Here is a 22,018-nt window from a genome sequence, read left to right as displayed (position 1 = left end):
GGAGGCCACCTTATTGCACCGAGTGTGGCGCGCGCTGACTGGCCGCCGCTGCCGGGTGTGCCCGCCGGTGCTTCCTGCCATGCTTTCCCGGGCGCGGTTGCATCATTGCGGGGCGGGTGGCACTGAGGTGAGCGGCGGCGGCGGAGCCCGGACCGGCCCGACTCGACTCGCGGAGCCGCTGTCCCGAGCCGACCCCTGTCAGCGCGGCGAGGGCCGGCTCAGAGGCCTGAGGGAGGGGCGCGCCAGGGCCCCGGGGACGTTGCGAGGTTTTCGGGGGCGCTTCGTGCCGGTGCCGGGCGGAGCCCTCTCGGGTGTCACAGAGCCCGGCGGTTCGTACGCTGGTGCTAGTCCCGCTGGCCGCCAGCCCCGCTGTCGCCTGGCGCGGCCTGTGGCCCGGCCGGTGCCTCTCCTGTCTGGGGAAAGGGCCGGGCTGGCTGCTCGGTGCTGGGCTGTGGCGTGACCGGCGCCTTTGCAGGCCGTAGAGCTATTATGCTTTGTGTGTATAACGTTCACCTGGAAGGTATTTTACCTCCCTGGGTACTCTACATGTTCTTTGCTTTTTCTGGAATTGAGTGATTACTTAGAATAGGTACTTCTTAAAGGCTAACCAGTTTCTTTATTGCAGCGTTTAATACCTATCAAGGCCTAATTTATTTAACAAAGAACCTGAGATGCTTTGTGATGCATAATACGTCTTAAGCTTTCCCCTTCAGCATCCTTTCAGGAAAGGGGAAATTTTTGAGGAAGACACACTCTTTTTTCTGTAGTTGCGATGAATTTGATATTTCTGTCTTCAGCAAATGTTGGCTTCCCTTACCCCTCCCAGGAGCCTTCTGGAAATTGAAGAAAGCATTTTTTTCGTTTGTTGGTGACCTGCTTGGGAAGGGACTGTCGGGTAATAGCAGAATTTAATTGACACATAGAAGCAGCTTTTGCTAACTCAACTGATGCCAGTTTCTGATTAAAAAACCCAAACAAACTACTGGATTTTCTGGATTTTTTTTTTTTTTTTGTAATGACAAATTTTACACTTTTAAGCAAGGTAGTGTGAACAGAAAAAATTGCTTAATACCGTAATATACAGGGTAAAACTGACTTCTTGCATAGTATGAAACATTTGTGTCTGAATATACTGTTAATATATGAGTCTGCTCAATGTTTCAGCAGTCTTTTAATAGGATTTTCAGCATAAAAATAAACACTTATTGGGGGAGGGACGGACAGATGGACTGTAGTGCCTCTTAAGTGATACGTTGAGGTGAATTAATCTTGATACTTGAGGATGCGTTAGGGAGTATCAGGCTCAGCTTAACCATACTTCATTTACCTGTTCAGATACTAGAAACTGTCACTTCCTGGTTTCACAGTTTAGTCTGCTGATCTGCTCACTTTGGGGCATATTTTTCAGTTAGAAAAGTCTGTGACCCCTCAAATAGAGCAGTGGAATAATCAGGCTGTTACTGGTCTGCTGTGAATAAGGTGTAAATATAAATTTTCAATGTTGCCATCAAACCCTAAACTTTTGTGAAGAAAGCCATGTTTTAAATTCTTTCATGAAGTAATTACACTTACCAATTGCAGTGTTGGAAAGACTGGCTGTGAGGGTGGCAGCTTTATGTCTTTTTGGAGAAGAAAAAGGCTCACTTTTTTTTTTTAAACTAAGTATATTCTTGCATTTTCAATGATTTGGTCATTTATATAAAGTGCTAGTTAAGAGTAGGATGAGATTATTCAGTTTAAAAAGAAGTTTTAAAGGTAGGTGTGCATGATTAGTTTGTTTTTTTCTCACCCATTCTCAGGTCTCTGTTGCAGTTTTATTCCCTGTATAAGGCATTAGCACAAGATTTTCAGAAGCGATGTCTGTTCTGTAGCTTAGCATTCTGTTCCTATCCATCCTTTTTATTTTAAACTTGGTTGTTTCCATCCATTCTGGAAATGGATGCTTTTGATTATCAGCTGAACAGTGTAGAACACTGTTACTTCAGAAAAGAGCCTTGCCTCAAAGCTCAGTACCTGAAAAGGCAGAGACGGGGAGCTTACTTCTGTGTGTATGTAAAATAGCGTGTCGTTTGACTTTGGGAAGGCCTCTGTACATGGAGAAAGGAGGCTTCTGCTTGTCTCTGAAGCAAAGCGTGTGCATCAGTCTCATATAGAATAACTTGGGAGTGAGGGTGACTGCAACAAGGACAAGAAACTGATCATAAACCCCTTGAAATTAGGTGACCTTCTGTACACTTCTAATTCATACTGGTTCTGCATTTTTTCAGTTTCTTGGTCAACAGAATTAGTAATATCTTGAAATCTGCTTTGTTTTCATCATTTATCTGTACGTGATGTATGTTAAATCCAATGAATTTCTAATTAATGTCATTCATAGGGGCATTTTTATTTTTTGTTGAAAAATTAAAAACTGATTTAAAAAAATCTTGATATTGAAAAGATTCTAACTTGCTTTTATGGTTTTAATGCTTGTTTAATTTTTTTTCTAGATAAGAAGCCCAGCATAAATTTGAGACTGCTGTAGCAAAATCTACGAACCTTGACACCTTTCCTATTGAATGTTACTATCTTTTAGAAAAAGTGAGTGTACTTGGGGGAAAAAACCCCACATTCCCCATGGTGCATTGTCTTAAACTTTAACACTTTGTCAGCAGGAAATGCATAGAGAAACAAGAAAACACCCCCCACCCCCCCTCCCCCCATGTTTACTACTCTATGTAAATTTGGAGTGTTGTCCAAAAGTGTTGTTGTGTTCGACATATTTGTATAATTTCTGTATCATCATTTGTGATGTTTTCACTCATTCTGTGTTCAAAGTAATGAGCTATCCGTGCTTTTTTTCTGACTTAAATACCTAGATTGCTTATAGTAACTTTTTTTGCTGTAGGTATAAAGAATTATTCATGCATCTGTCTATAAACTGGTTATACTTTTCCTGAACACAAAAGTCTCTGTTTTTTTGCTCGACTGAGGCTGAGCCACAGATAGATTCTAAATGTGGTTTATCTTTTAAGTCAATCTATTTAAAGTTGTTTTGTAACTTGAAAAAATTGACCTGTGACTGTCACATATTAATTCTGATCAGTAATTTTTTCCTTTTTCTGACATAATAAAATTTCTCTTGTAATATTGATAAGATTGTGTATGAGTTTGTGCCCTGTGGTTACTGGACACTGGTTTGTGCATACGGTGCTTCAGTTGATAGAAATGGGCCAAAAGTGATACTGTGATTTACGCATGGAGTCTGTGATACATGAGCAGCTTCCATAGCCCGGACACAGTTACAGACCAAACCTTAAACCTGTATTTAATTTATTAGATTATAGGGACTTGACAGCTGGGCCCGTTGCCAAAACCTTTGCAGTTATTATCAGTAAATTGTGAGATCTGAGCTTGATCCAAGTAAAATTTGCAGATCGTTAGTCCTTAAGTCAACTGGCTTGTAGGAAATAAGCTTTAAGGCTGAATTCTTTTATCATCTCCATTGTCTCTGTGATTCTGGGGCTTTGATCAAATTAGTGAGAAAATGGTGTGGCCTGACTAGCGCTTTGCTGAGTGCTTTGAGATACGATGATGGAAACTCTTGTACAAGTTTTGCATGCTGTAACTTACTGTGCTAAGACCTGCTGTTACTTTTTTAAGAATACACGCAGGCCATGTCCATGTGTTCCTTGTCAGCTCATGATTTCACCTTCAGTTGCTGTGTTGCCTGTGTACCAGGTTGTGGGTTTCTTGATTAATTTCTTGCCTTATTTGATAACTTGGGTTTGTTAGTGGGGAGAATGATCTGTCATTAATACAAAAATGTATGAATGGTGGAATTTGTCTGTAGGTTTCATTTTGGGGCACATTTTTTTTTGTATGGGTTCAATCATTGAACTATCAATGTCTGTGGTGTTCTGGGTTTCATGAAATAAATGTTTTGGAACTGTAGCACTACCTAGCAGCATGTCAACTGTAACTTGAAGTATTGTCTTGATGTGTTTGCATTTGTTACAGCTTTATGATTAGTAGTTGACCAACCTGAGTAAATTGGAAAAATCAGTCCTTGTGCCAGTACTTGTAATTCTACAATGCTAAGCAAAACTTCAGTCTGTCATAGTGTTCAGCTCGTTCTGGTGTAAGTGCTGTGGAACAGCAGCACTAAAGCTAGAGATGGGAGAACCCGTTTCTTCTCTGCAGTCTCCTATTACAACCTTTGTAACCAGTTTTCTTCTGTTACAGAACTCATGTCTTAAATATCCTTACTCCACAGAGCGTTTGCTTAGTGCTTGCTCTAGCATTTTCTTGAAACTTGACTCCTTTGAATCTTGTAGCAGGTCTGGAACACCAGGCAGCTTTATTGTGTGTTCCTAATGATGTTGAGAATTTTCTTCCCTGTGCTGCTTGTACATAATTTTGCTTGTAGTGATTTTCATTGACTTACCCAGAATTAAAGAATGGCTTTGGACTCTGGTGGCTAAAATCCACCAAACAAAAAAAGATGGTCAGGAAATGGCCAGCAAGAAGTAGCCCCTTGTGGCTTAGTTCTGACATATTTGTAAAACTGAAAGGGGGGGAAAAAAAAAAGGGACTAGTAGTTTTATCAGTACTCTGGAAGTTGGAGCTTTCCAAGATTCACAGCTGAGGTCTTTGAGCTTTTTCATCTGCTTGGTTGAATTCTTCCCATGTGTTCATCTTTCATTAGAACGTGTTTCAACTGTACTATCTGTAGTCTAGCTGTTCTTAGGTACATCTGAGATTGATGGCCTAGCTAGATGGAAAAATGCTCTTTTAAACCTTTAAATGGTAGGAGTAGATGTACAGTGAAAAGGAGCCACCTCTTTACCAGTTTTGGTTCCTGAACTTTAAGTCTCACTATTTCACAAACTGATGCTGAAGAGTCTGTTTGAACTTGGAAACTTTTCCTAATGAAAAAAACCCAAACTTGTAACCAAAAAATAATTTGCCCTTTGAGTGTTTTCTATAGGAAACAAACAAACAAAAAAAGCATAATAGAAAATGAACGACCATAGCTGATTATTGGAGAATCCTTTTCCTGTTACAAAACTTTGGTGCTAGTCTGTCACATTATTAGGCTTTTTTTTAGGATATAGTGCTTGCTTCCATGTTTATGCTGAATCAGGCTCTTTGAAAAACAGATGTAGTTTGGTGCTATGCATTTGTAAGACAATGAAGTGCATTTGTGAAGTAATTTTTTTCTCACTTCTGTTCAATATGTGTTTTCTTTTCTCTGCTTGGTTGTTGCTGGGAAAGAATGGTTCAACAAGTTCCAGAAAACATAACTTTTCCAAATGAGGAAGAGAAGATACTGGAGCTCTGGAAAAATCTTAATTGTTTCCGGGAATGCCTAAAGCAATCAAAGAATAGACCTAGGTAAGAATCTATTGGAAGCCGTAGCTACTGTGTGTGACAGTGCAAGGTTGGCTTAGCTTAATTTTGTTTTTTCTTTGGTTCTGTTAATAACAGCTGTTCCTTTTGCAGATAGAAGTCTTGGCTAATGTTGTTGTCATGTCACTTTTATATTTCACTTTGTGAAGAATAAACACTGTTCAGACAGTAGTAATAAACCTGTAGTTTCCTGCTTGGTGAGTTTATAAAGGAAATCTGCAGGTAAGCAAGGACAACTCTTGTGTCTGCCAGCTGTGGAGCAGCATGCTGGTATTCTCGGTAATAATCTTGGTAGAATTGGCAGTCACTAGGAACCGTGAGCTGAAATGTTCCCTTTAGTCCCACTGCCAACAGGATACCTGTGCTGACTGATAATTGAAGAGGAAGAAATGGTTTTGTTCTAGTAAGACATAAGAAGCATAAGCATACAGATACACATATCCTGTTTGAAGATTTGATGCTCAGTTTTCAATTTAATTAAGAATGTTATCTTGTGTTGCAGGTTTAACTTCTATGATGGCCCTCCATTTGCTACTGGACTTCCACACTATGGCCATATTCTTGCAGGAACCATTAAAGACATTGTAACCAGATTTGCTCATCAGAGTGGTTTTCACGTTGACAGAAGATTTGGGTGGGATTGCCATGGTTTACCTGTGGTATGTGTAATAAATCTGCCTACATATATTTCTGTTGGTTCTTCTTTCTGTGTTGTACCTGCTTATCAGTCACTTTGCTATTGCTCTTATGCCTGGCTTTGCTGCTAAAAGAGAAATGGAAGTTCTTTGTCCAGTGTGTTGCTCTGGCTTTTGTGTGTGGGTGAGTTAACGTTCTTCCTACTGGTCACCTGCCTTTCTCCAGGCACTTTGTTCATTACTATAAACATGTATTTATTTGGTATGTATTTCAGAAAATGCTTTTTGTTTCACACCAGGGTTATCCTTTGCACCTGAACTAAGCAGATATTGCATTACTCATGAAATCTCAAAAGACTGAAGGAGGTCCTTCAGCCTCATTAGAATGCACAGAACATAAGTTAACTATGCAGAGAAATGCTGAAAGCTTTTGATGACAGTGTGGGATTTTTGTCTGATTGTTTTCAATGCTCCCAGGAATATGAGATTGACAAGACCTTAGGCATTAAAGGGCCAGAGGATGTGGCGAAGATGGGGATTGAAGAATACAACAACCAGTGTAGAGGAATTGTGATGAGATACTCAAAGGAGTGGGAGGTGAGTGAAGACTCTGTGCATATTCTGCTGTACATTTCTAATCGTATGTGTGCAGAAGTTTTTCAGCTGGGCTGAACTTCATCCTTTTTTCTGTTTGATTATGTGAATAAATCTCATGTCTTTAGCTACCTTGTTTCTCACTGATGGCCCTGAAAGGGGAACTAAAAGAACAGCTTTGGGGCTCAGAACAGGGAGGCTGCTGTGATATCAAGAGGTTACTTTAAGGCAGGGGTCCTCAAACTTTTTAAACAGGGGGCTGTTGCATGGATGAAGTGGCAGGAGGTCATCTGCGGCTGCTTGGTTTCCCCCCAACCCCTGCCGGGGCGGGGGGGGGGGGGGGGCGGGTTTCTGTAAATACCAGGGGCTGGATTGAGGACCCTGGGGGGCCGTATCCGGCCCACGGGCTGTAGTTTGAGGATCCTTGCTTTAAGGTAACCTGGGGCTCAAAGTGTCTGACTGGGTACACTGAACATCTCGTAGATAAACTGAAAATGTTACCTCTTTCTTAGTGTCTTCTCCTGTACAGAAAATGGAAAATAAGGTCTGACTTTGTGTGGTGGGTTGACCTTGGCTGGATGCCAGGTCCTTACTGAGCTGCTCTCACTCCCCTCCTCAGCAGAGCAGGGGAGGGAGAAAATAAGATGGAAAAAAACCCCTTGTGCATCAAGATAAAGGCAATTTAATGAAGCAATAGCAAAAGTCGTGTGCGCAGAAGCAAAGGAAAACAAAAGATGTTGTTCTTTACTTCCCATCAGCAGGCAATGTTTGGCTGCTTCTTGGGAAGCAGGACTTCAGTATGCATAGCGGTTGCTCTGGAAGACAGATGTTGTAAATAATGAATGCCCCCCCTTCCTCTTCTTTTCTCACAGCTTTTACATCTGGGCAGCTGTCATGGCATGGAATATCCCGTTGGTTGCTTTGGGTCAGCTGTCCTGGCTATGTCCTCTCCCAAGATCTTGCCCACCCCTAGCCCACCGGTGAGGGGAGGTCCATGTTGGAGAGGCAGCTTGGATGCTGTGCTGGCACTGCTCAGCAGCAGCCAAAACACTGGTGTCTCATCACTATGTTTCTAGCTACCACACTATGAGGGCTGCTGTGGGGCTCAGCCAGACCCAATACACTGTTTTTCAAATGGAACCAACAAAGAAAATACACATGAACCTTCCTGCTTTTGTGTGCCCACCCCCCTTTTCAGTCTTTTCATTGCCAGAGTGCAGGACTATAGCTTGTATTTCTGGAACAGCAGAAGTTCTAGCATCTGGTTTTGTGTCAGAATAGGCGTGGGTAAATCCTCGGTCTTCCAAGAGAATATTGGTCTAAACTTTGTATCCTATGAATATAGTAATAGGGAAAGCATTGGTCTGTGCAGACTCTTGAGGTTGGAGAGCTATTCCAAGTAGATGGGTTAGATATTTTCTGAAGAGATGCAGAGGTTTTTTTCTGACTCTGAATAATAATCATCCTGTGCGTAGACGCTCATGCTTTTTATTTTTGTCCTTAGCGGTGTGGCCAGAATAAAGTACATTTAGCCCAGCACGTAGTTTTTGCTGGCAGTCTGATATGTCTGTAAACTGACGACTCTTCTGTGGCTTCCTAGAGCTGAGGAGTGGCCCAGGGGCTTTCCTAGCAGTGCCACTTATCACAGTGACAGCATGCAATAGCAAGCACTGAAGGGCCATTTTTTTTTTTTTTTCATGTACCTTTGTGGTACAAGACCTTCCTAGGCCAAAGGATTTAATTTTTTTTTCCTAGCATATAATTCCTAACAGATTTCTTTCTGCTTATTAATTTATCTAGCTATATTTTGAATGAATACTGATGTCCTCTAAACAGTCTGTATGAAGGCATTTCTATACATAGTCTGGAGAACTGCAGCTCTTCTATAACATGGTTTCCAGTAAACCTTTATCTTCACAGTGAGTTGTTTTTCAAGGCAGAATAGTCCTAATTGTTTAGTTTTTCCTCATGTGGAAGCTGTTCTTACTCATCACAATCCCTAGTCCTGTATTCCTTTTGATTGAAATAGCAATTCTTTTATCATTTGCCCTTGGGAGCGTTTTGAAGTTATGGCCAGTATCTGAAGAAACCACAGCTGCCTTGGTTAGAATAGCTGTGGCTAAATCTAAGTGAATGGCTGGACGAAAAGCACAGAGTGGTTTTGTTTGGTTTTTCGGTTGGTTTGTTTGGGATTTTTGTTGTCGGTTTGGGGTTTGTTATTTTTTTCCCCAAATATACAATCATTCATCTATACTCTGAAATATTGTATTTCAAAAACATCATCAATGGTTCTTTGTTGCTTTTAGAAATAAAATGATTGATTCTGGTTTGTGTTTTGTTTCCCATAGTTGTTTCTTTTTAACTTGCTGTGTCTTCAGCAACTGATATTTTTGCAGTGCTGATTAGTCCAAATAAGTTGACTTTTGGATGGTAAAGGATTTTGTATTTTGTTTTGTGCATAAAATTGTGCACGTATATGTGTGATTTCCACACACAGACACATATTTAGGTTATTAACAAAAATAATGAAATTCATTTAATTATCTTGTTTGTGATTTGGTTGGTAATAAATCCAAACATTTTGGGACAGTGTTAGGAGAGGAATTACCAGCATTCCTATTGGTGATAGTGTTTATCTTCTGTCTGGAGTGGCTAGCAAGTGTTTGAACGTTATGAAAAACTGTAAAAGATTCCTTGGCTGTGTAAGATCTTTCAATGCTGAGACCAAACATACTCCAACTTTGTGGATCTTTGTACTAATCACTTCTAGGCTTTGTTTCTTAATATTGGAACATCAGAGTGGCTTAAAGGTCAAAATCAAAACTGGTATATTTCAAGAGCTCAGGTGTTACCTGAAAACACAGAGATGGGAGCGTTCATTTGCTTTGTTTTCACTGTACTAGTTTGACATTTAGTATGGTCTGTATCTAACAGCATCAGGACAGGTGTCTCCGGGCTTGGGTGTTTGCAGAGCTAGTGGTTCTGAGAGTTGTGAAATTAGGAAGAGTACCACTTGTCCGAGTGAATCCCATAGCTAGCTCATTAGTTTTCATACTCTGTGCCAATGGACGTGACCATAATCTGCCCTGAGATGAGGACTAACACCTGTCAGTCTTGTGGTCTTTGGCAGCACTGTCATAGCTTTGGGAAGTCAAAAAAGGCAGTTGGCCCTGAAATAATGTTGATAACTCCTTGTGACATATCAATTTCTTCAAGCATTTCTTTGTCTTTGAATTACATCATGTTTTCATATAACTGAAAGCTCATAGACTGTGTTCTTGATTTTGGCTGTATCTGCAATGGATAGTTTTAAAAATAGAAGCAAGACCACTGTAATAAAAAGCAATTTTCAGGCATTTGAACCTCGGCTGAACCTTGAATGATCCACCATTTCTGTTTAGTAATCTTGAACATGTTTGCCTGTTGTGTGACCTTGGTTCTAAATAGTTAGGTTCATGGTTTCATTCTTTGCTTATGTTTTGCTTGTTTCAATACACTGTTTGGAACTGTTGTCAGGCTAAAATATTTCATAATGTATTTTATTGAGATGAGACAAACACTGCCCTTCAAAATCAAGCTGTTTTACAGAATAAATATTGGAAATGTATCGTGATTCTTAATGTTAAGGTGCCTTTCAATCTGTGTGTTTCTCAACAGTTTAGTGTTACCAGATTAGGACGCTGGATTGATTTTGAAAATGACTATAAAACGCTTTATCCTGAGTTCATGGAGTCTGTATGGTAAGTGAACTTATGTACCTTGCATGTATACTTTATGAATTTGAAATTTTAAGAGGCCTAAATTATTGTAAACAAGTGTTGGTCCATAGAACCGTTTTGAAACATGCCAAATTCAGATAAACAGCAGGCAAAGTAATTAAGATGATGTGAAATCTCTTGATGTCAAAGTGATGGAATTAATTGACCTATTTTTTTTTCTTCAGGTTAGTAGGGTTTTCTTCAGGACAGTAGGGTTTTTCAGAATGAAGTACAACAGTATGGCTTTTAGTGAGTCCTGAAATCTTACTGCTCCATGTCAACTTAAAAGCAGTTCTGAAGACCTACTAATATGTTCCTTGCTTGGTTTAGGAAATTACATTGCATCTCCACATTCTTGATGCTCTTCAACGCTGTTAGCTGCAAATGTGCAAACTATCCAAGCTCAGTTTAGCTCTAAACCTCTTATTCGAGCCTGGTCTTAGAGATTGGGAATCTGCTGTTACATTTTATTGGCAGCATAGTTTGACAACTGTCTTGGACTCCTGGTGCAGAGCTAAGTAAAGTTCGGGTATTTTGGGAATGTATTCAGGGTGACTGCTGGAATTGCAAGAGACAGGATGACCTTATAGGTTAAGGATAATCAGATTGACCTAACACAGTGAGCAGAGGGCAACACTGAGTCCTTCAGGTGGCAGAATTGCAAGGTGAATTGCAGGGAGAAGTTTAGCAGAGTATATGCTGACAAAAAGCCATTGAAAAGCAAATTACATGCATATTAAAGAATTATTGATCTTCTTTAATATTAATTTTACTAGTAACCTTTAATTGTGTAGTTAGTTGCCTATAGTTATGATAGAGGATAGAACTTCTAGATGGCTCTGCAGCCATTGTAGAGGGCTGAAGTGCCAGGGAGTTTTCGATGACCATTGAAAAGAATTATCATTATGCAGGGTTTCTTCAGCTAAAGCTAAGACTGATAAGAAATCTTCCTTTTATAAGTTATAAAAATACTTAGTGGTGGCACCTTAAATCCTGTTTAACTAGTATTTTTCAAGGACCCTTTTAAAGCCAAACTTGACTTGGAACAAGCTGCAGGGTGGTCTCTCAACAGCTCAAGCCTTTTTTGTGGTTGGTTGTTTTTATTTATTTTTTTTTATTTTTTAAATTTTTTTCTTTTTCCCTTTAGAAAATTGCAAGTCTTTCACCTTGGCTTACAGAGGTTGCCTCCTCTAATTCTTGCTTTGGATACAGACTAAAATATAAACTTCGGATTTCAAATGTGTGTGGTATGAGATTTCAGGAAGTATGTTGGCAGACAACCTCTGAGTTTTGAACCCTTCTGCTTCGTGATGATACTAGTTTTCTGTGTAATCATGTTATGAAATACAGTTTCTAGATGTCTGCTTTTAGAAACTGGGTTTTCAGGAAAGTCTCCTCAGCCTTGGAGGGGCAGGTTAATGCCATTGCCAACTTGTTTTTCAGTAGAGTGCAAGGTAGAACCACTGGTGTTGGCATACAGTGGATGGAGGAGGGGAATGGGGTGTGCCTGTTTCAAGGCTAAGGGAATTAATACTTAAAGCGCTGTAACTGTAGTTACAGTAGTGCTTTTGGCAGGGTAATGTACAATTTTCTAGAATATCAGATTGTTACCTAGGTAATTGTCAAACTGAAAATCATGTTACTGAAGTTACATTTTACATCCATTAGGATTGTTCAGGAGGAATCATTAGGAGATTGTAGTGTGCTTCTCTTAAAATTTATTTGATTTTTTTTAATGAGTTCCTTTTAAAAAGTCTTTTAAAATTTAAAGACTTTAATGTCCAGCTAAGTACAAAAGAGAAACTGCATATTGATTTCTGCATTGACTGTAACCTGGTGACCATAGCGGCTTGTCCAGTGTTTGTATGTCTTTTTTTGGGGTGGTGTGATTTTTTTTTTTTTTTTTTTTTGTTGCTGTTCTGCCTGTGGGAGTAGAACAGTGCTCTGCTCTTAGGCCCAGAAAAAGTTATTGATGAGGATAATGGTAGTGAGCATGACAACTGTGGATTTCATGGTTAAAATATGGTAAGGATTTTTTCTTTATTAATTAGCTAAACCTATGTGTTTAGGTTTTTTGTTTTGTTTTTGTTTGTATTTCTTTGTAGGCTTGCAGTTTTGGAGTGGTCTCAACTGGAATTTCTAGCTTTCTATGAAACATGATGTTTTCATCCATAATGTTTATGTTGAGTTCAGTGAGCTAATGTAATGCTTATGATAGTCAACCACACTGGAAATAACATTTATCTGAATTGTTTAGACTTGAAATAGTTTAGGACTCAGACACCAAATACATCTTTTGTACAGTATCTCTATAAAACAATATTAACAAGCTCAGGATGCTAGAGAGCATTCTTTTCTTCATGTTTTATAGTGGGTTAGTTGGAAACGACTGCTTTGTAAGCATTTTGGTGCGGTGCCATATGGTGGCTGACAGAGCAGGATGGATTTTCAGCCTGTTAGATTTTGACTTGGAACAAAACTTCATCAGATGATAAAATTGTGGCATCCTGGCAGAATTTTTCAGGGCAACATTGAAGATTGACGTCATTAAGAGGTGATACTGCAGTGGTTTCTCATGTGAAATTATAGTCAGCTCTTCATGTCCTAAATAACTTAAATAGAACTTTTAAGATCATTCTGTAGAACTTGTATATCCATCCTGCAGCTAGCTTGAATCGCAATGAAAACGCATCCTTCAGTGAAAACAGCACAGTTAGTGTGATGTTCTTGAGCTAGCATGGAATAAACGGCCATATATTCTTGCCCCCCCCCCCCCTTTTTTTTTTTTTCCCAACTCTTGAGATGTATACAGGGAAACTGAGAGCAGTTTGACCTTAAACTTTTTACTACGGTTGGTCTGAAAGAAGCATATGAGCTTTGGGGAAAAAAAAATCAACTAGTACATTTTTTTTACTTCCCTACTGACTTATTGCATATTTCTCAGGCCAGCTTCGGGTTTGCCCCTCAGGAGCGGTTCTCCTGGGGAAACAGCCTGCGAGGTGGGGAGGGAAGGAGGGGACCAGCGCTGTGTCAGGGCTGCGGCATGTGTCTGGCTCTGGTGACACATGGGGGCGTCATTTCCTCCTTCGCACAACTTTGGCGTTGGTTACGCTGCTTCCTGTCGCCATCTGCTGGCGAACTTCAGCAATTGCGCTCTGGGCGTCACTGAGTTTTAAAAACGGTCGAAAGCTCCGTGAATGTTTTGAAAGGCTGATGAGACCTTGGCGGGGTCAGGAGCAACGGTGGGAGATTAAAACATGGTGTCATCGAAAGTAGCACTCAGTTGCCGAGGTGAGAGGTTTGGGTGCTGGCAGGATTGGCAGCGGAGCACTCCAGTGTGGTGCATGGGGAATTTCTGAACACGGGGAACCTCAGGGGAGCAGAGAGACCTGCAGCTTGTGCAACAGTGGCTGGTGGGACCTGGTGGGGCCAGAAGCAATGGCAGCCATGCCGCCCACACTTGTGAAAGAACCCTTAGGGAGTGTGAGTGACCAGGAGTGCTGCTAACAGGGCCCGGCCCGGCCGCTGGCACCGAAGGGCGTGCAGGAAGGACTCTTGTGGCCCTGCCAGCTTGACCAGGGAGCAACGGTATCTGCCCAGAAGAAAGCTGTGGCCTCTTTAAGCTCTGCCCCCGCCATACATGATGCAGCTGCCCAGGCAGAGCTCTGGTGGGAACATGCAGCCACCCAGGTGTTGGGCTGCGGCCTGTGCCCTGCTCTTACACCAGTACCGGGCAGCAGCAGTGAGCGCAGCTGTGGGAGTGCACCTGGGTATGGAAACTCCTCTGCTTGGTGACAGAGCTCCGGGGGGGGGCAGGTAGGTTGAGTATCGGGAGTACCAGAGATAGGCTACTGGAATTGAACTCTGCCTTCCCTGAGATGGGCTTAATAGGCTGAGAGGATGCATGATACAGAGGATTCCCTAACCCATCTGCCTTGCTGAATGCAGTGGCATAAGGGACAGGGGGCAATGGTGACAAGTTCCCGCCCAGTGCAGCAGCAGCAGCAGACGCATCTCCTCTGTGACTGCGCCATCTTCTCAGGTGCCCTTGCATAATAGGTATGAGGTGCTGCAAGTGGCATGGAATAATAATGAGGAGGATGGTCTGTCAGGCGTGGATGCTGCTGAGGATAAATTTGCCTATGCCCTGCATCAAAACTGCTTTTGTAACGGAAACAAGATGGGTCATAGGTGACTCCGTTCTGAAGGGAACAGAAGGTCCAATACACAGGCCAGACCCTCTTGGTAGGGAAGCTTGCTGTCTCGCTGGGGCCTGGGTTGAAGATGTGAAGAGAATGCTTCCTACCCTGGTCGGGCCCTCAGATTGTGATCCATTAGTGATTTTTCAGGTACGCAGTGACAAAGTTGCGATGAGAAGTCTGAGGGCAATCAAGAGAGACTTCAGGGTCTTATGACGGCTGTAAACCCTTCAGAAGAGATAGGCAGGGAAGGAGAGATGATGGAATAGCCCTGTATGTTTGGGAGTGTTTTGGTTGTCTAAAGCTTTTTAATGGTGACAACAGGGTTGAATGTTTGAGTAAGAGCCAGGGGGAAGGCCAACAAGCAGGTGCTGTGGTGGGAGTCTGTTATAGGCCAACCAGCCAGGATGAAGAGGCAGTCAAAATATTCCGTAAGTAGCTGGGAGAAGTCTCACAGTCACTAGCCCTTGTTCTCATGGGGGACTTCAACTTACTAGATGTCTGCTGGAAGTATAGTACAGCAGAGAGGAAACAGTCTAGGAAGTTGGTGGAGTGTGTGGAAGATAACTTTCTGACACATCTGGTCCGTGAGCCAGCCAGGGGAGATGCCCCGCTGGACCTGCTGTTTACAAACAGGGAAGGACTGGTGGGTGATGTGGTGGTCGGAGGATGTCTCGGGTGTAGCAATCAAGAGATGACAACAGTTTTCGATTCTTTGCAGAAGTAAGGAGGGGGGTCAGCAGAACCGGTGCCTTGGACTTCCGGAGGGCCGACTTTGGCCTGTTTAAGAGCCTGGTTGACAGAGTCCCGTGGGAGGCAGTCCTGCAGGGCCAAGAGGTTCCAGGGAGGCTGGACATTACTCGGGAAGGAAGTCTTAAGGGTGCGGGAGCAGGCTGTGCTCCGTGTGCCGAAAGGCAAGCCGGTGGGGAAGAAGACCGGCCTGGCTGAACAGCGAGCTTTGGCTGGAACTCTGGAAGAAAAGGAGAGTTTGCAGCCTTTGGAAGAAGAAGGAGACAGAGCAGGCAGCTCTGGAGGGCTATAAGGATGTCGTGGGGTTATGTAGGAAGAAAATTAGAAGGGCCAAAGCCTAGGTAGAACTTAATCTGGCAACTGTTGTAAAAGACTTATAAAAGGTTTATAAATACGTTAGCAGCAAAAGGAGGCCTAAGAAGAGTGTCCGTCCTTTATTTGATGTAGGGGGAAACATAGTGACAAAGGATGAGGAAGAGACTGAGGTGTTGAAATGGTTTCTTTGCCTCAGTATTCAGTAGTAAGACCAGTTGTGCTCCCGGTACCCAGCCTCCTGAGCTGAAAGGCAGGGAGCAGAATGCGTCCCCTGTAATCCCAGGGGAAATGGGAAAAACCTGTTACACCACTTAGACATGCACAAGTCTATGGGGCCAGACGAGTCTGCCCAAGGGCATTGAGGGACCTGGCAGAAGTGCTCACTTGAGCCACTTCTAATGATTTATCAATAGTCCTGGCTAGCTCAGGAGGTCCGAGCTCTGGAGGTTAGCCAGTGTGGTGCCCATCTACAAGAAGGGCTGGAAGGAGGATCTGGCCTGTCAGGAGCTACAGGCCTGTCACCCTGACCTTGGTGCCAGGGAAGGTTATGGAGCAGCTCATCTGGAGCGTCATCATGTGGCATGTACAGGACAACCAGGGAATCAGGCCCAGCCAGCATGGGGTTATGAAAGGCAGGTCCTGCCTGATGAACCTGACCTATGAGTCGTTCAAGGCCGAGTTGGATGTGGCTTTGAGCAACCTGGTCTAATGGAATGGAAGGTGGCCCTGCCCATGTTGAGGTGGTGGAACTAGATGATCTTTAAGGTCCCTTCCAACCCAACCCAGTCTATGATTCTGTGATTGTTCCTGGAAGTATTTAAAAGGCGTGTAGGTGTGGCATTTAGGGACATGGTTTAATGGTGGGCTTGGCAGTTAATGGTTGGACTTGATGATACTAAAGGTCTTTTCCAACCTAAACAATTTTATGAGTTGCTTGTATTGTGTGGAACCACAGGTGGTAGAAACACTTCTTAGCTACTTTTGTACCCTAAGGAGGTACTCTTGAGTCCTTTCGTGATAACACTAGCTAGTTACAGTAGAAAATTGGTACTCTACATGTTTGAGATCATGGCTGTACACTGAAAACTGCGCTGTTTACTGTGGAAATGCAGTATGGAGCTTCCTTTAGTGATGGGGCATTTTGTTCATTTCTGCCTTCGTTCCACCGGACCAATCTCAGTTGTTCCAGCTTCAGTTTTCCTTCTAGGATTGTTACTGAGGGGACCTCTCCTTCCTTCCCTACCACGTGTGGCCTTTAGCCTCACAGCCCTGCCCATTTAGGTTCTGCAGTAGCGTAGGCTCAGGGTGCCGCCGTACTCCTAAGCTGCAGCTGAAGAGGCTGTAGGTAGCTTCTGAACCTGGGACAATTGCCTTGGGTTGCTTGACTCCCGATGTGGATGTGTGCCTTTGGTTTTGTGTGACACTTTATTTGTACTCTGTCACTAACGTCAGTGTCCAACTGCCTCAGCCCTTTGCAGTGTGAAGGTTAATGGGGGCTGCTCATTGAGAGGAGGACTGGTTTGTTGTAAAGATGAAAGCAACTGGGTGGTTATGTTAGTTTTTTCTTTTCTGTGGAAGTTGCTTTCGGCCTAATTTTTTTTCTCTCTGTGGAGTTTATCCAGCACTAAACCAGAATTATTTCAGAACAACGGATCTGTGGGTTATTATAGGAATCACTATTGCATTTTGTATGTTCCATGGCTCTTAACGATTTTCTAGAGAGATACTGTTCATAAGAAATCTGTTTTGTTTGTTTTTCTGCTAGCCATCTGCATCTTTTTCACATACTTATATTTCTTTTGTGCATTTAGTGCTCTAGTCCTGCTGTTACCTTCTTACCATTCCAGTCCTTTTTTATACCTTACCTGTATTTTGAAGGAGGAATACACTGAACTGCTGCTTAGTTGAATGATCTTTAGGGTGCATCTAGTATCAGTTTTAGATAATTGATATTTTCTGCTATACATGTATTTTGCATTTCTGTCTTGATCCAAAATCAACACACTGATCCAAAGGTTACAGCTTGGAGGGTAGACCTGGAGCAGAATGATCTTTATAGACTGGGAGTTTAAAGCATGAAAGCTTTTTGTAGTTGAACTTAAGACCTGATAACTTCTGTGCTTAGGGGTGCTTTTCTGTCTTAAGAAGGTGTCTTTCAGAGATGCTATTCTAAAGGCAGGCTGCCTGTGTTTGTTTTTTGGACTTCACGTTCCTCTTAGATTTATACTTCTTTTGATTCATGTCCAGTGTTGTTTGAGTACTTTTTTTTTTCTGGTTTTGATCATAGCTTTCTTTTTGATTTCATCTTGTCTTTGAAATGTTGCTCATGAGTCATAAGAGAACTTTTTCCTTAGTCTCTGCTGCTTATGGTGCTGTTCGGATGCAGTCTGGTTGCTGAACTGTGTAGATGACAGGGCTTCTTACAGTGTGCTGTGTTTGGTTTTGGTGGGGTTTTTTTGTGTTCTTTCAGTCTGCAGAGGCTATTAAATTGTCTTACTTTTAAAGTTTGTTGGTAACTGAGTTTACAATTCCTGGGTCTTTTTCTTTAAAAAGAAAAAGAAAAGGAGTGGGGGGAAGCATTTTATGAGTTTACTAACATTGAGAAATTATTTTCAGCAAGTACTTTCTATTTCTGTAAAGGTAGGTGTTTTCAGACCCTTAGCTACTGACTGAGTCATTGCAAACAAAACCACTTGATACCCCAAAGGAATGGCGTTAAGAACTTAAGCTCCAAGATCAAATCCTTCTCTTCAGTGTGAAGTGAATGTACCTGTTTGAAGAGGGCAGCTTGCTTTTGCATCTGCTGGAGTATACTGTGGCATGTTGGATTTTGTGGGGGATGTCAAGGGTATTTTGAGCATTGCGTTGACTGATTCGGTATCTTTTGGAAGGAAAAAAAATCCCTTTGTAGGAGTCTTATTTGTATCTGTGTGTTTGCATGGTGAGTATGTGCCTTGGATCAGTGAATGTTGTAGCAAAGTTCTGATCTTTTTGGGAGTTATGCCTCTGATGAGGGTAGCTGCCAGTCTCTGTTACTGACTGGGCTTGAACCAGTTGTATCATCCCCTCATGACACTGTGGGAACAACAAACTTTTCAATTTGTGTCGTGCTTCTTAGAAGTTAAAGGTATCTTGCATCTTTAGGGATCAGATTCTCTGTTAACAAGTGGCTGAAATATGCATCTTGAGTTCACCTTTTCCCTAACCTTATTTTTTGTCATTAAAGTGTTGCTTCCATAGGCAAGAGGATGCAACTAAATTTATTTCTGTTTGAGGAGAAATGTAGCGGAATTAGGGGAATAGAGTTTGATTTCAAACTTTTGTGAGTAAATGTTTTCTGTTTGTCAGTAGAAAGGAGCTCTGTGGTTTTGTTAGCTTTTTTTTTTTCAGAAAGGACTGCAATTTGGTTTACAAACCTAGAGCCTCTTTTTTGCAAAATGTCAACATTTTGCCAGCAAAAGGGTTAAAACGTGTTTTGATAGGCTATTGTCCAAAATATCATGTGTTGAATTTTTAAGCAAGACATGATATTCACCTTTTAAGGGACTCTTACTAGAACTAGGTTAATCTTTAGCTTTGTTTTAGGTGGGCAGTGGTGGTAGCAGGAAGCTCTTTGGGAGTCATCTCCTGTGCACTTCTGATGTCACCCAAGAACTGTTGTCAGCAGCTTTTTTCTTAAGGAAACCAATTAGGTGTTTTTCAGGATAACGGAACAGCTCTTCGTAGCGATCATCAGGGCTATTGCAGCAAGCAGCAGTCTTGACGCGATCATGATCCTACTTACTATGTTGGAATCGTCTGAGAGTAGAGGTGGTGATAAACGACGAGTGAGTGGTCGTTATGAACTCTAATGAGAGCTCCGAAGGGTGATGCGGTGTGAAAGCCCAGCTTTTTGCTTAGCAGTGGGGTGAACAACCGGGGAGCGCTTGGTTTGCGATAGGGCAGAGTTACCACACGAGGGAGATGCTGACTTGGATTCCTAACGTGGTAGCTCCGTCTAGTGTCCACCCTTCCTGAACAGTTCCCTGAGTTTACAGTTATATTTACAGCTGAGTTAAGTATTCGGTGTTTCTCCAAGTAGTTTTCTTCTATGCTGTTAGCAGGCAGTGTTCTTTAGAAAGTAAAGTGGAGCTTTTTTCTGCAGATATTTTAGTTAGCTATTTCTGAAAGGCAAATAGAACACCTTCGGTATAAATGCTGTCACTTGTCTCAGTCTGCATTAATTATACTCTGAGATAGTAAGCATACATTTAAAACTTACGTTTTTAACTTGCATGAAGACTTCTGCAATTAGCCAGCTCAGATGTATATGCTGAAAGCTGATGAAAGTAAATTCACAAATTTTTTTTATAAAAAGACTGATTTATATTTTTGCAAGCTTAAGTTGATACTGTCGCTGTAAACCAGATGCGCGCTGACTTATCAGGCTTGGGTTAGGGGTCAGGCAGACAGCCACAACTTGCCCGTGGATAACATCTACTACTTCAACAAGGTTACTTCTGCGTTATGTGTGTAACCTAAGGCACCTTTGCTGGAGTGCTCAGTTCTGAAAGACTTCTGGATTTGGTTCCTCTGTGGCAGAACTTGATGCTGCTGAGGGTCTTGTGGGCTTTATCCATCTTAGAGTTCAGGTTACTTAATTTTTCGGATGTTGGTGACCACTCAGGAAATTTTGGACTCTTACTAGAGGACCATGGGTGAATCTGAGTGGACTGCATGTCTTCTTCGTATGACAGGCTGTATTTTCTCTGTCTAATCTGCAGGGTAAAAATTATTCTGATTAAGATACTGTATGACTTCTGTGACAGCAGGCCAGTGCATATCTTTTTATGTTCTTGTTTCAGGCTGCAGACAGAAAGCAGGGCAATAGTCTACTTGTATTTTGTGTTGAAGATTGTGATTTCAAACATAGAAGGCAAGACACTGACATAAATACACGTCCAGATTCTCAAGCACAAAATGACAGCCTGCAGAAAAAAGTGCTGCTTGCCAGGATGGGGTGGTTGCTTAGCAATGAGCTATTTATCTGGAAAGGGACCCAGAAAAGTGATCAGGATGATTTGGAAACATAGTTTGTGTAAAGGAGTTTCTAAAGTCAGCAGTATTTAACAATATGGATGTGGAATTTGAAGTTACTAGAGTCTGCAGAAAATCTGATTTTTGAGTTGAATTTGGCATGATTATTTGAGGCCTGCCCTCTCCTGCCTTTACTTTTAAGGTAGCCAACCTGCAGACTGTACTGCTACGTCTGCAGGTCAGTGAGACCTGATAAACTGATAAATGTTGACAATCCTTTAGTAACCCCTGCAGTATTCAGATACAGAGAAACATAGGGGTTTGTCCATCACATGGACACTTGATGAGTTGCTATGTGAAGAATATTTCTCTTCCAGCTTCTGTTCCTCTTGAGCCTTGACTCATTTTGTCATTTATAATATTGTGTGTTGTCTTCATTATTTCAAAATGTAAGGATCCAAATATGCTACAGACTATATTGAAGATTTCATAAACAGTTAAAGCTTAATGTGAAACTGTGATCTTGGGCAGGAACTGAGTCTAGAGTAAGATGAGCTAATGAAGGAGACCGTTTATGTAAATTGTGGGACCATAGATGGCACTGTGTGTATGGCGCCGTGTAGGTATTTATGCCAAAGTATTCTGTTAAAGGAAGGTTGCTGGCATTAAACAAAGCTGTGGATTAAGCTGACCCACCCTCTCAAATCGTTAAATGACTCATCCTCTCCAGTGTCCACCATCTCAAGTGGTCAAAACTGATGAATGAAAGGACTTCTATCAAGGGAGTCAGTCTTGGGGAACAAAGAACAGATAATAAGAATACTTACATAAATTATGCAGAAAGAAGTCTGCAAGTGAAAAGGTTCTGGCGGAGGATATAAGCTGATGAGGTGTTGCAGTCCTCAGAAAATTAGTTGAAAGTAAGACAAAGGTAATTGTAATAATGGGAGATGGCGACCTCCAACTCAAATGCCACCCCTCCCCCTCCGTGCCCCAAAAGAGGGCGAACGCTCACTTTGGGAGCATGAGTAGTTAGTAAGAAACTTCAGTAGTGCTATCTGAGCATGCGTACTAGTTTGTATTAGAAGCGAGAAACTTGTAGCCAATCCTGTATGTGGATGACAGCGAGAGTGTAATGCACTGTGAATGTGCAGGTACTCTGCCGTATGTAATGTGTACCCTGGAGTAACTTGGTGAGCACGCTTGGAGGAACCATTTGCCAGTGCTCCCAGTACTGTAATAAATAATGCCTGCCTTTTAAAACTTCAGATCAGTTCTTAGAGGGTTTTTCTCTGTGACCGACTTTACGGTATCGCCATAAAACTGAATTTGTTACTTTGCATGTTCAGCTGTGCTCTTG

General features: G+C 42.0%; 1 protein-coding gene and 1 non-coding gene across 3 annotated transcripts in view; both read left to right on the top strand.

Annotated features, from left to right (window-relative positions):
• Positions 1 to 22,018, top strand: part of IARS1 (isoleucyl-tRNA synthetase 1) — a 112,382-nt gene continuing 90,364 nt past the window's right edge. The window contains exons 1-6 of one of the 2 annotated variants that reach the window (XM_055807031.1): positions 1 to 127; positions 2,490 to 2,580; positions 5,257 to 5,376; positions 5,894 to 6,050; positions 6,504 to 6,623; positions 10,278 to 10,360. In XM_055807031.1, coding sequence (XP_055663006.1) covers positions 5,258 to 5,376; positions 5,894 to 6,050; positions 6,504 to 6,623; positions 10,278 to 10,360 — 479 coding nt within the window. In that variant the 5' untranslated portion in view covers positions 1 to 127; positions 2,490 to 2,580; position 5,257. Of the gene's footprint in view, positions 128 to 170; positions 521 to 2,489; positions 2,581 to 5,256; positions 5,377 to 5,893; positions 6,051 to 6,503; positions 6,624 to 10,277; positions 10,361 to 22,018 lie in introns of those variants that run through there. The other variant, XM_005229913.4, reaches the window with a different exon arrangement.
• Positions 3,155 to 3,289, top strand: LOC114013332 (small nucleolar RNA SNORA84). The gene has a single exon (XR_003556251.1). It is a non-coding gene; the product is annotated as a small nucleolar RNA SNORA84 (small nucleolar RNA).

Source organism: Falco peregrinus, chromosome 5 (assembly GCF_023634155.1).
Source record: "Falco peregrinus isolate bFalPer1 chromosome 5, bFalPer1.pri, whole genome shotgun sequence".
NCBI classification, from domain to species: Eukaryota; Metazoa; Chordata; class Aves; order Falconiformes; family Falconidae; genus Falco; species Falco peregrinus.
The sequence above is the reverse complement of the archived record's forward strand: the minus strand, read 5'-3'. Positions and strand labels throughout refer to the sequence as shown.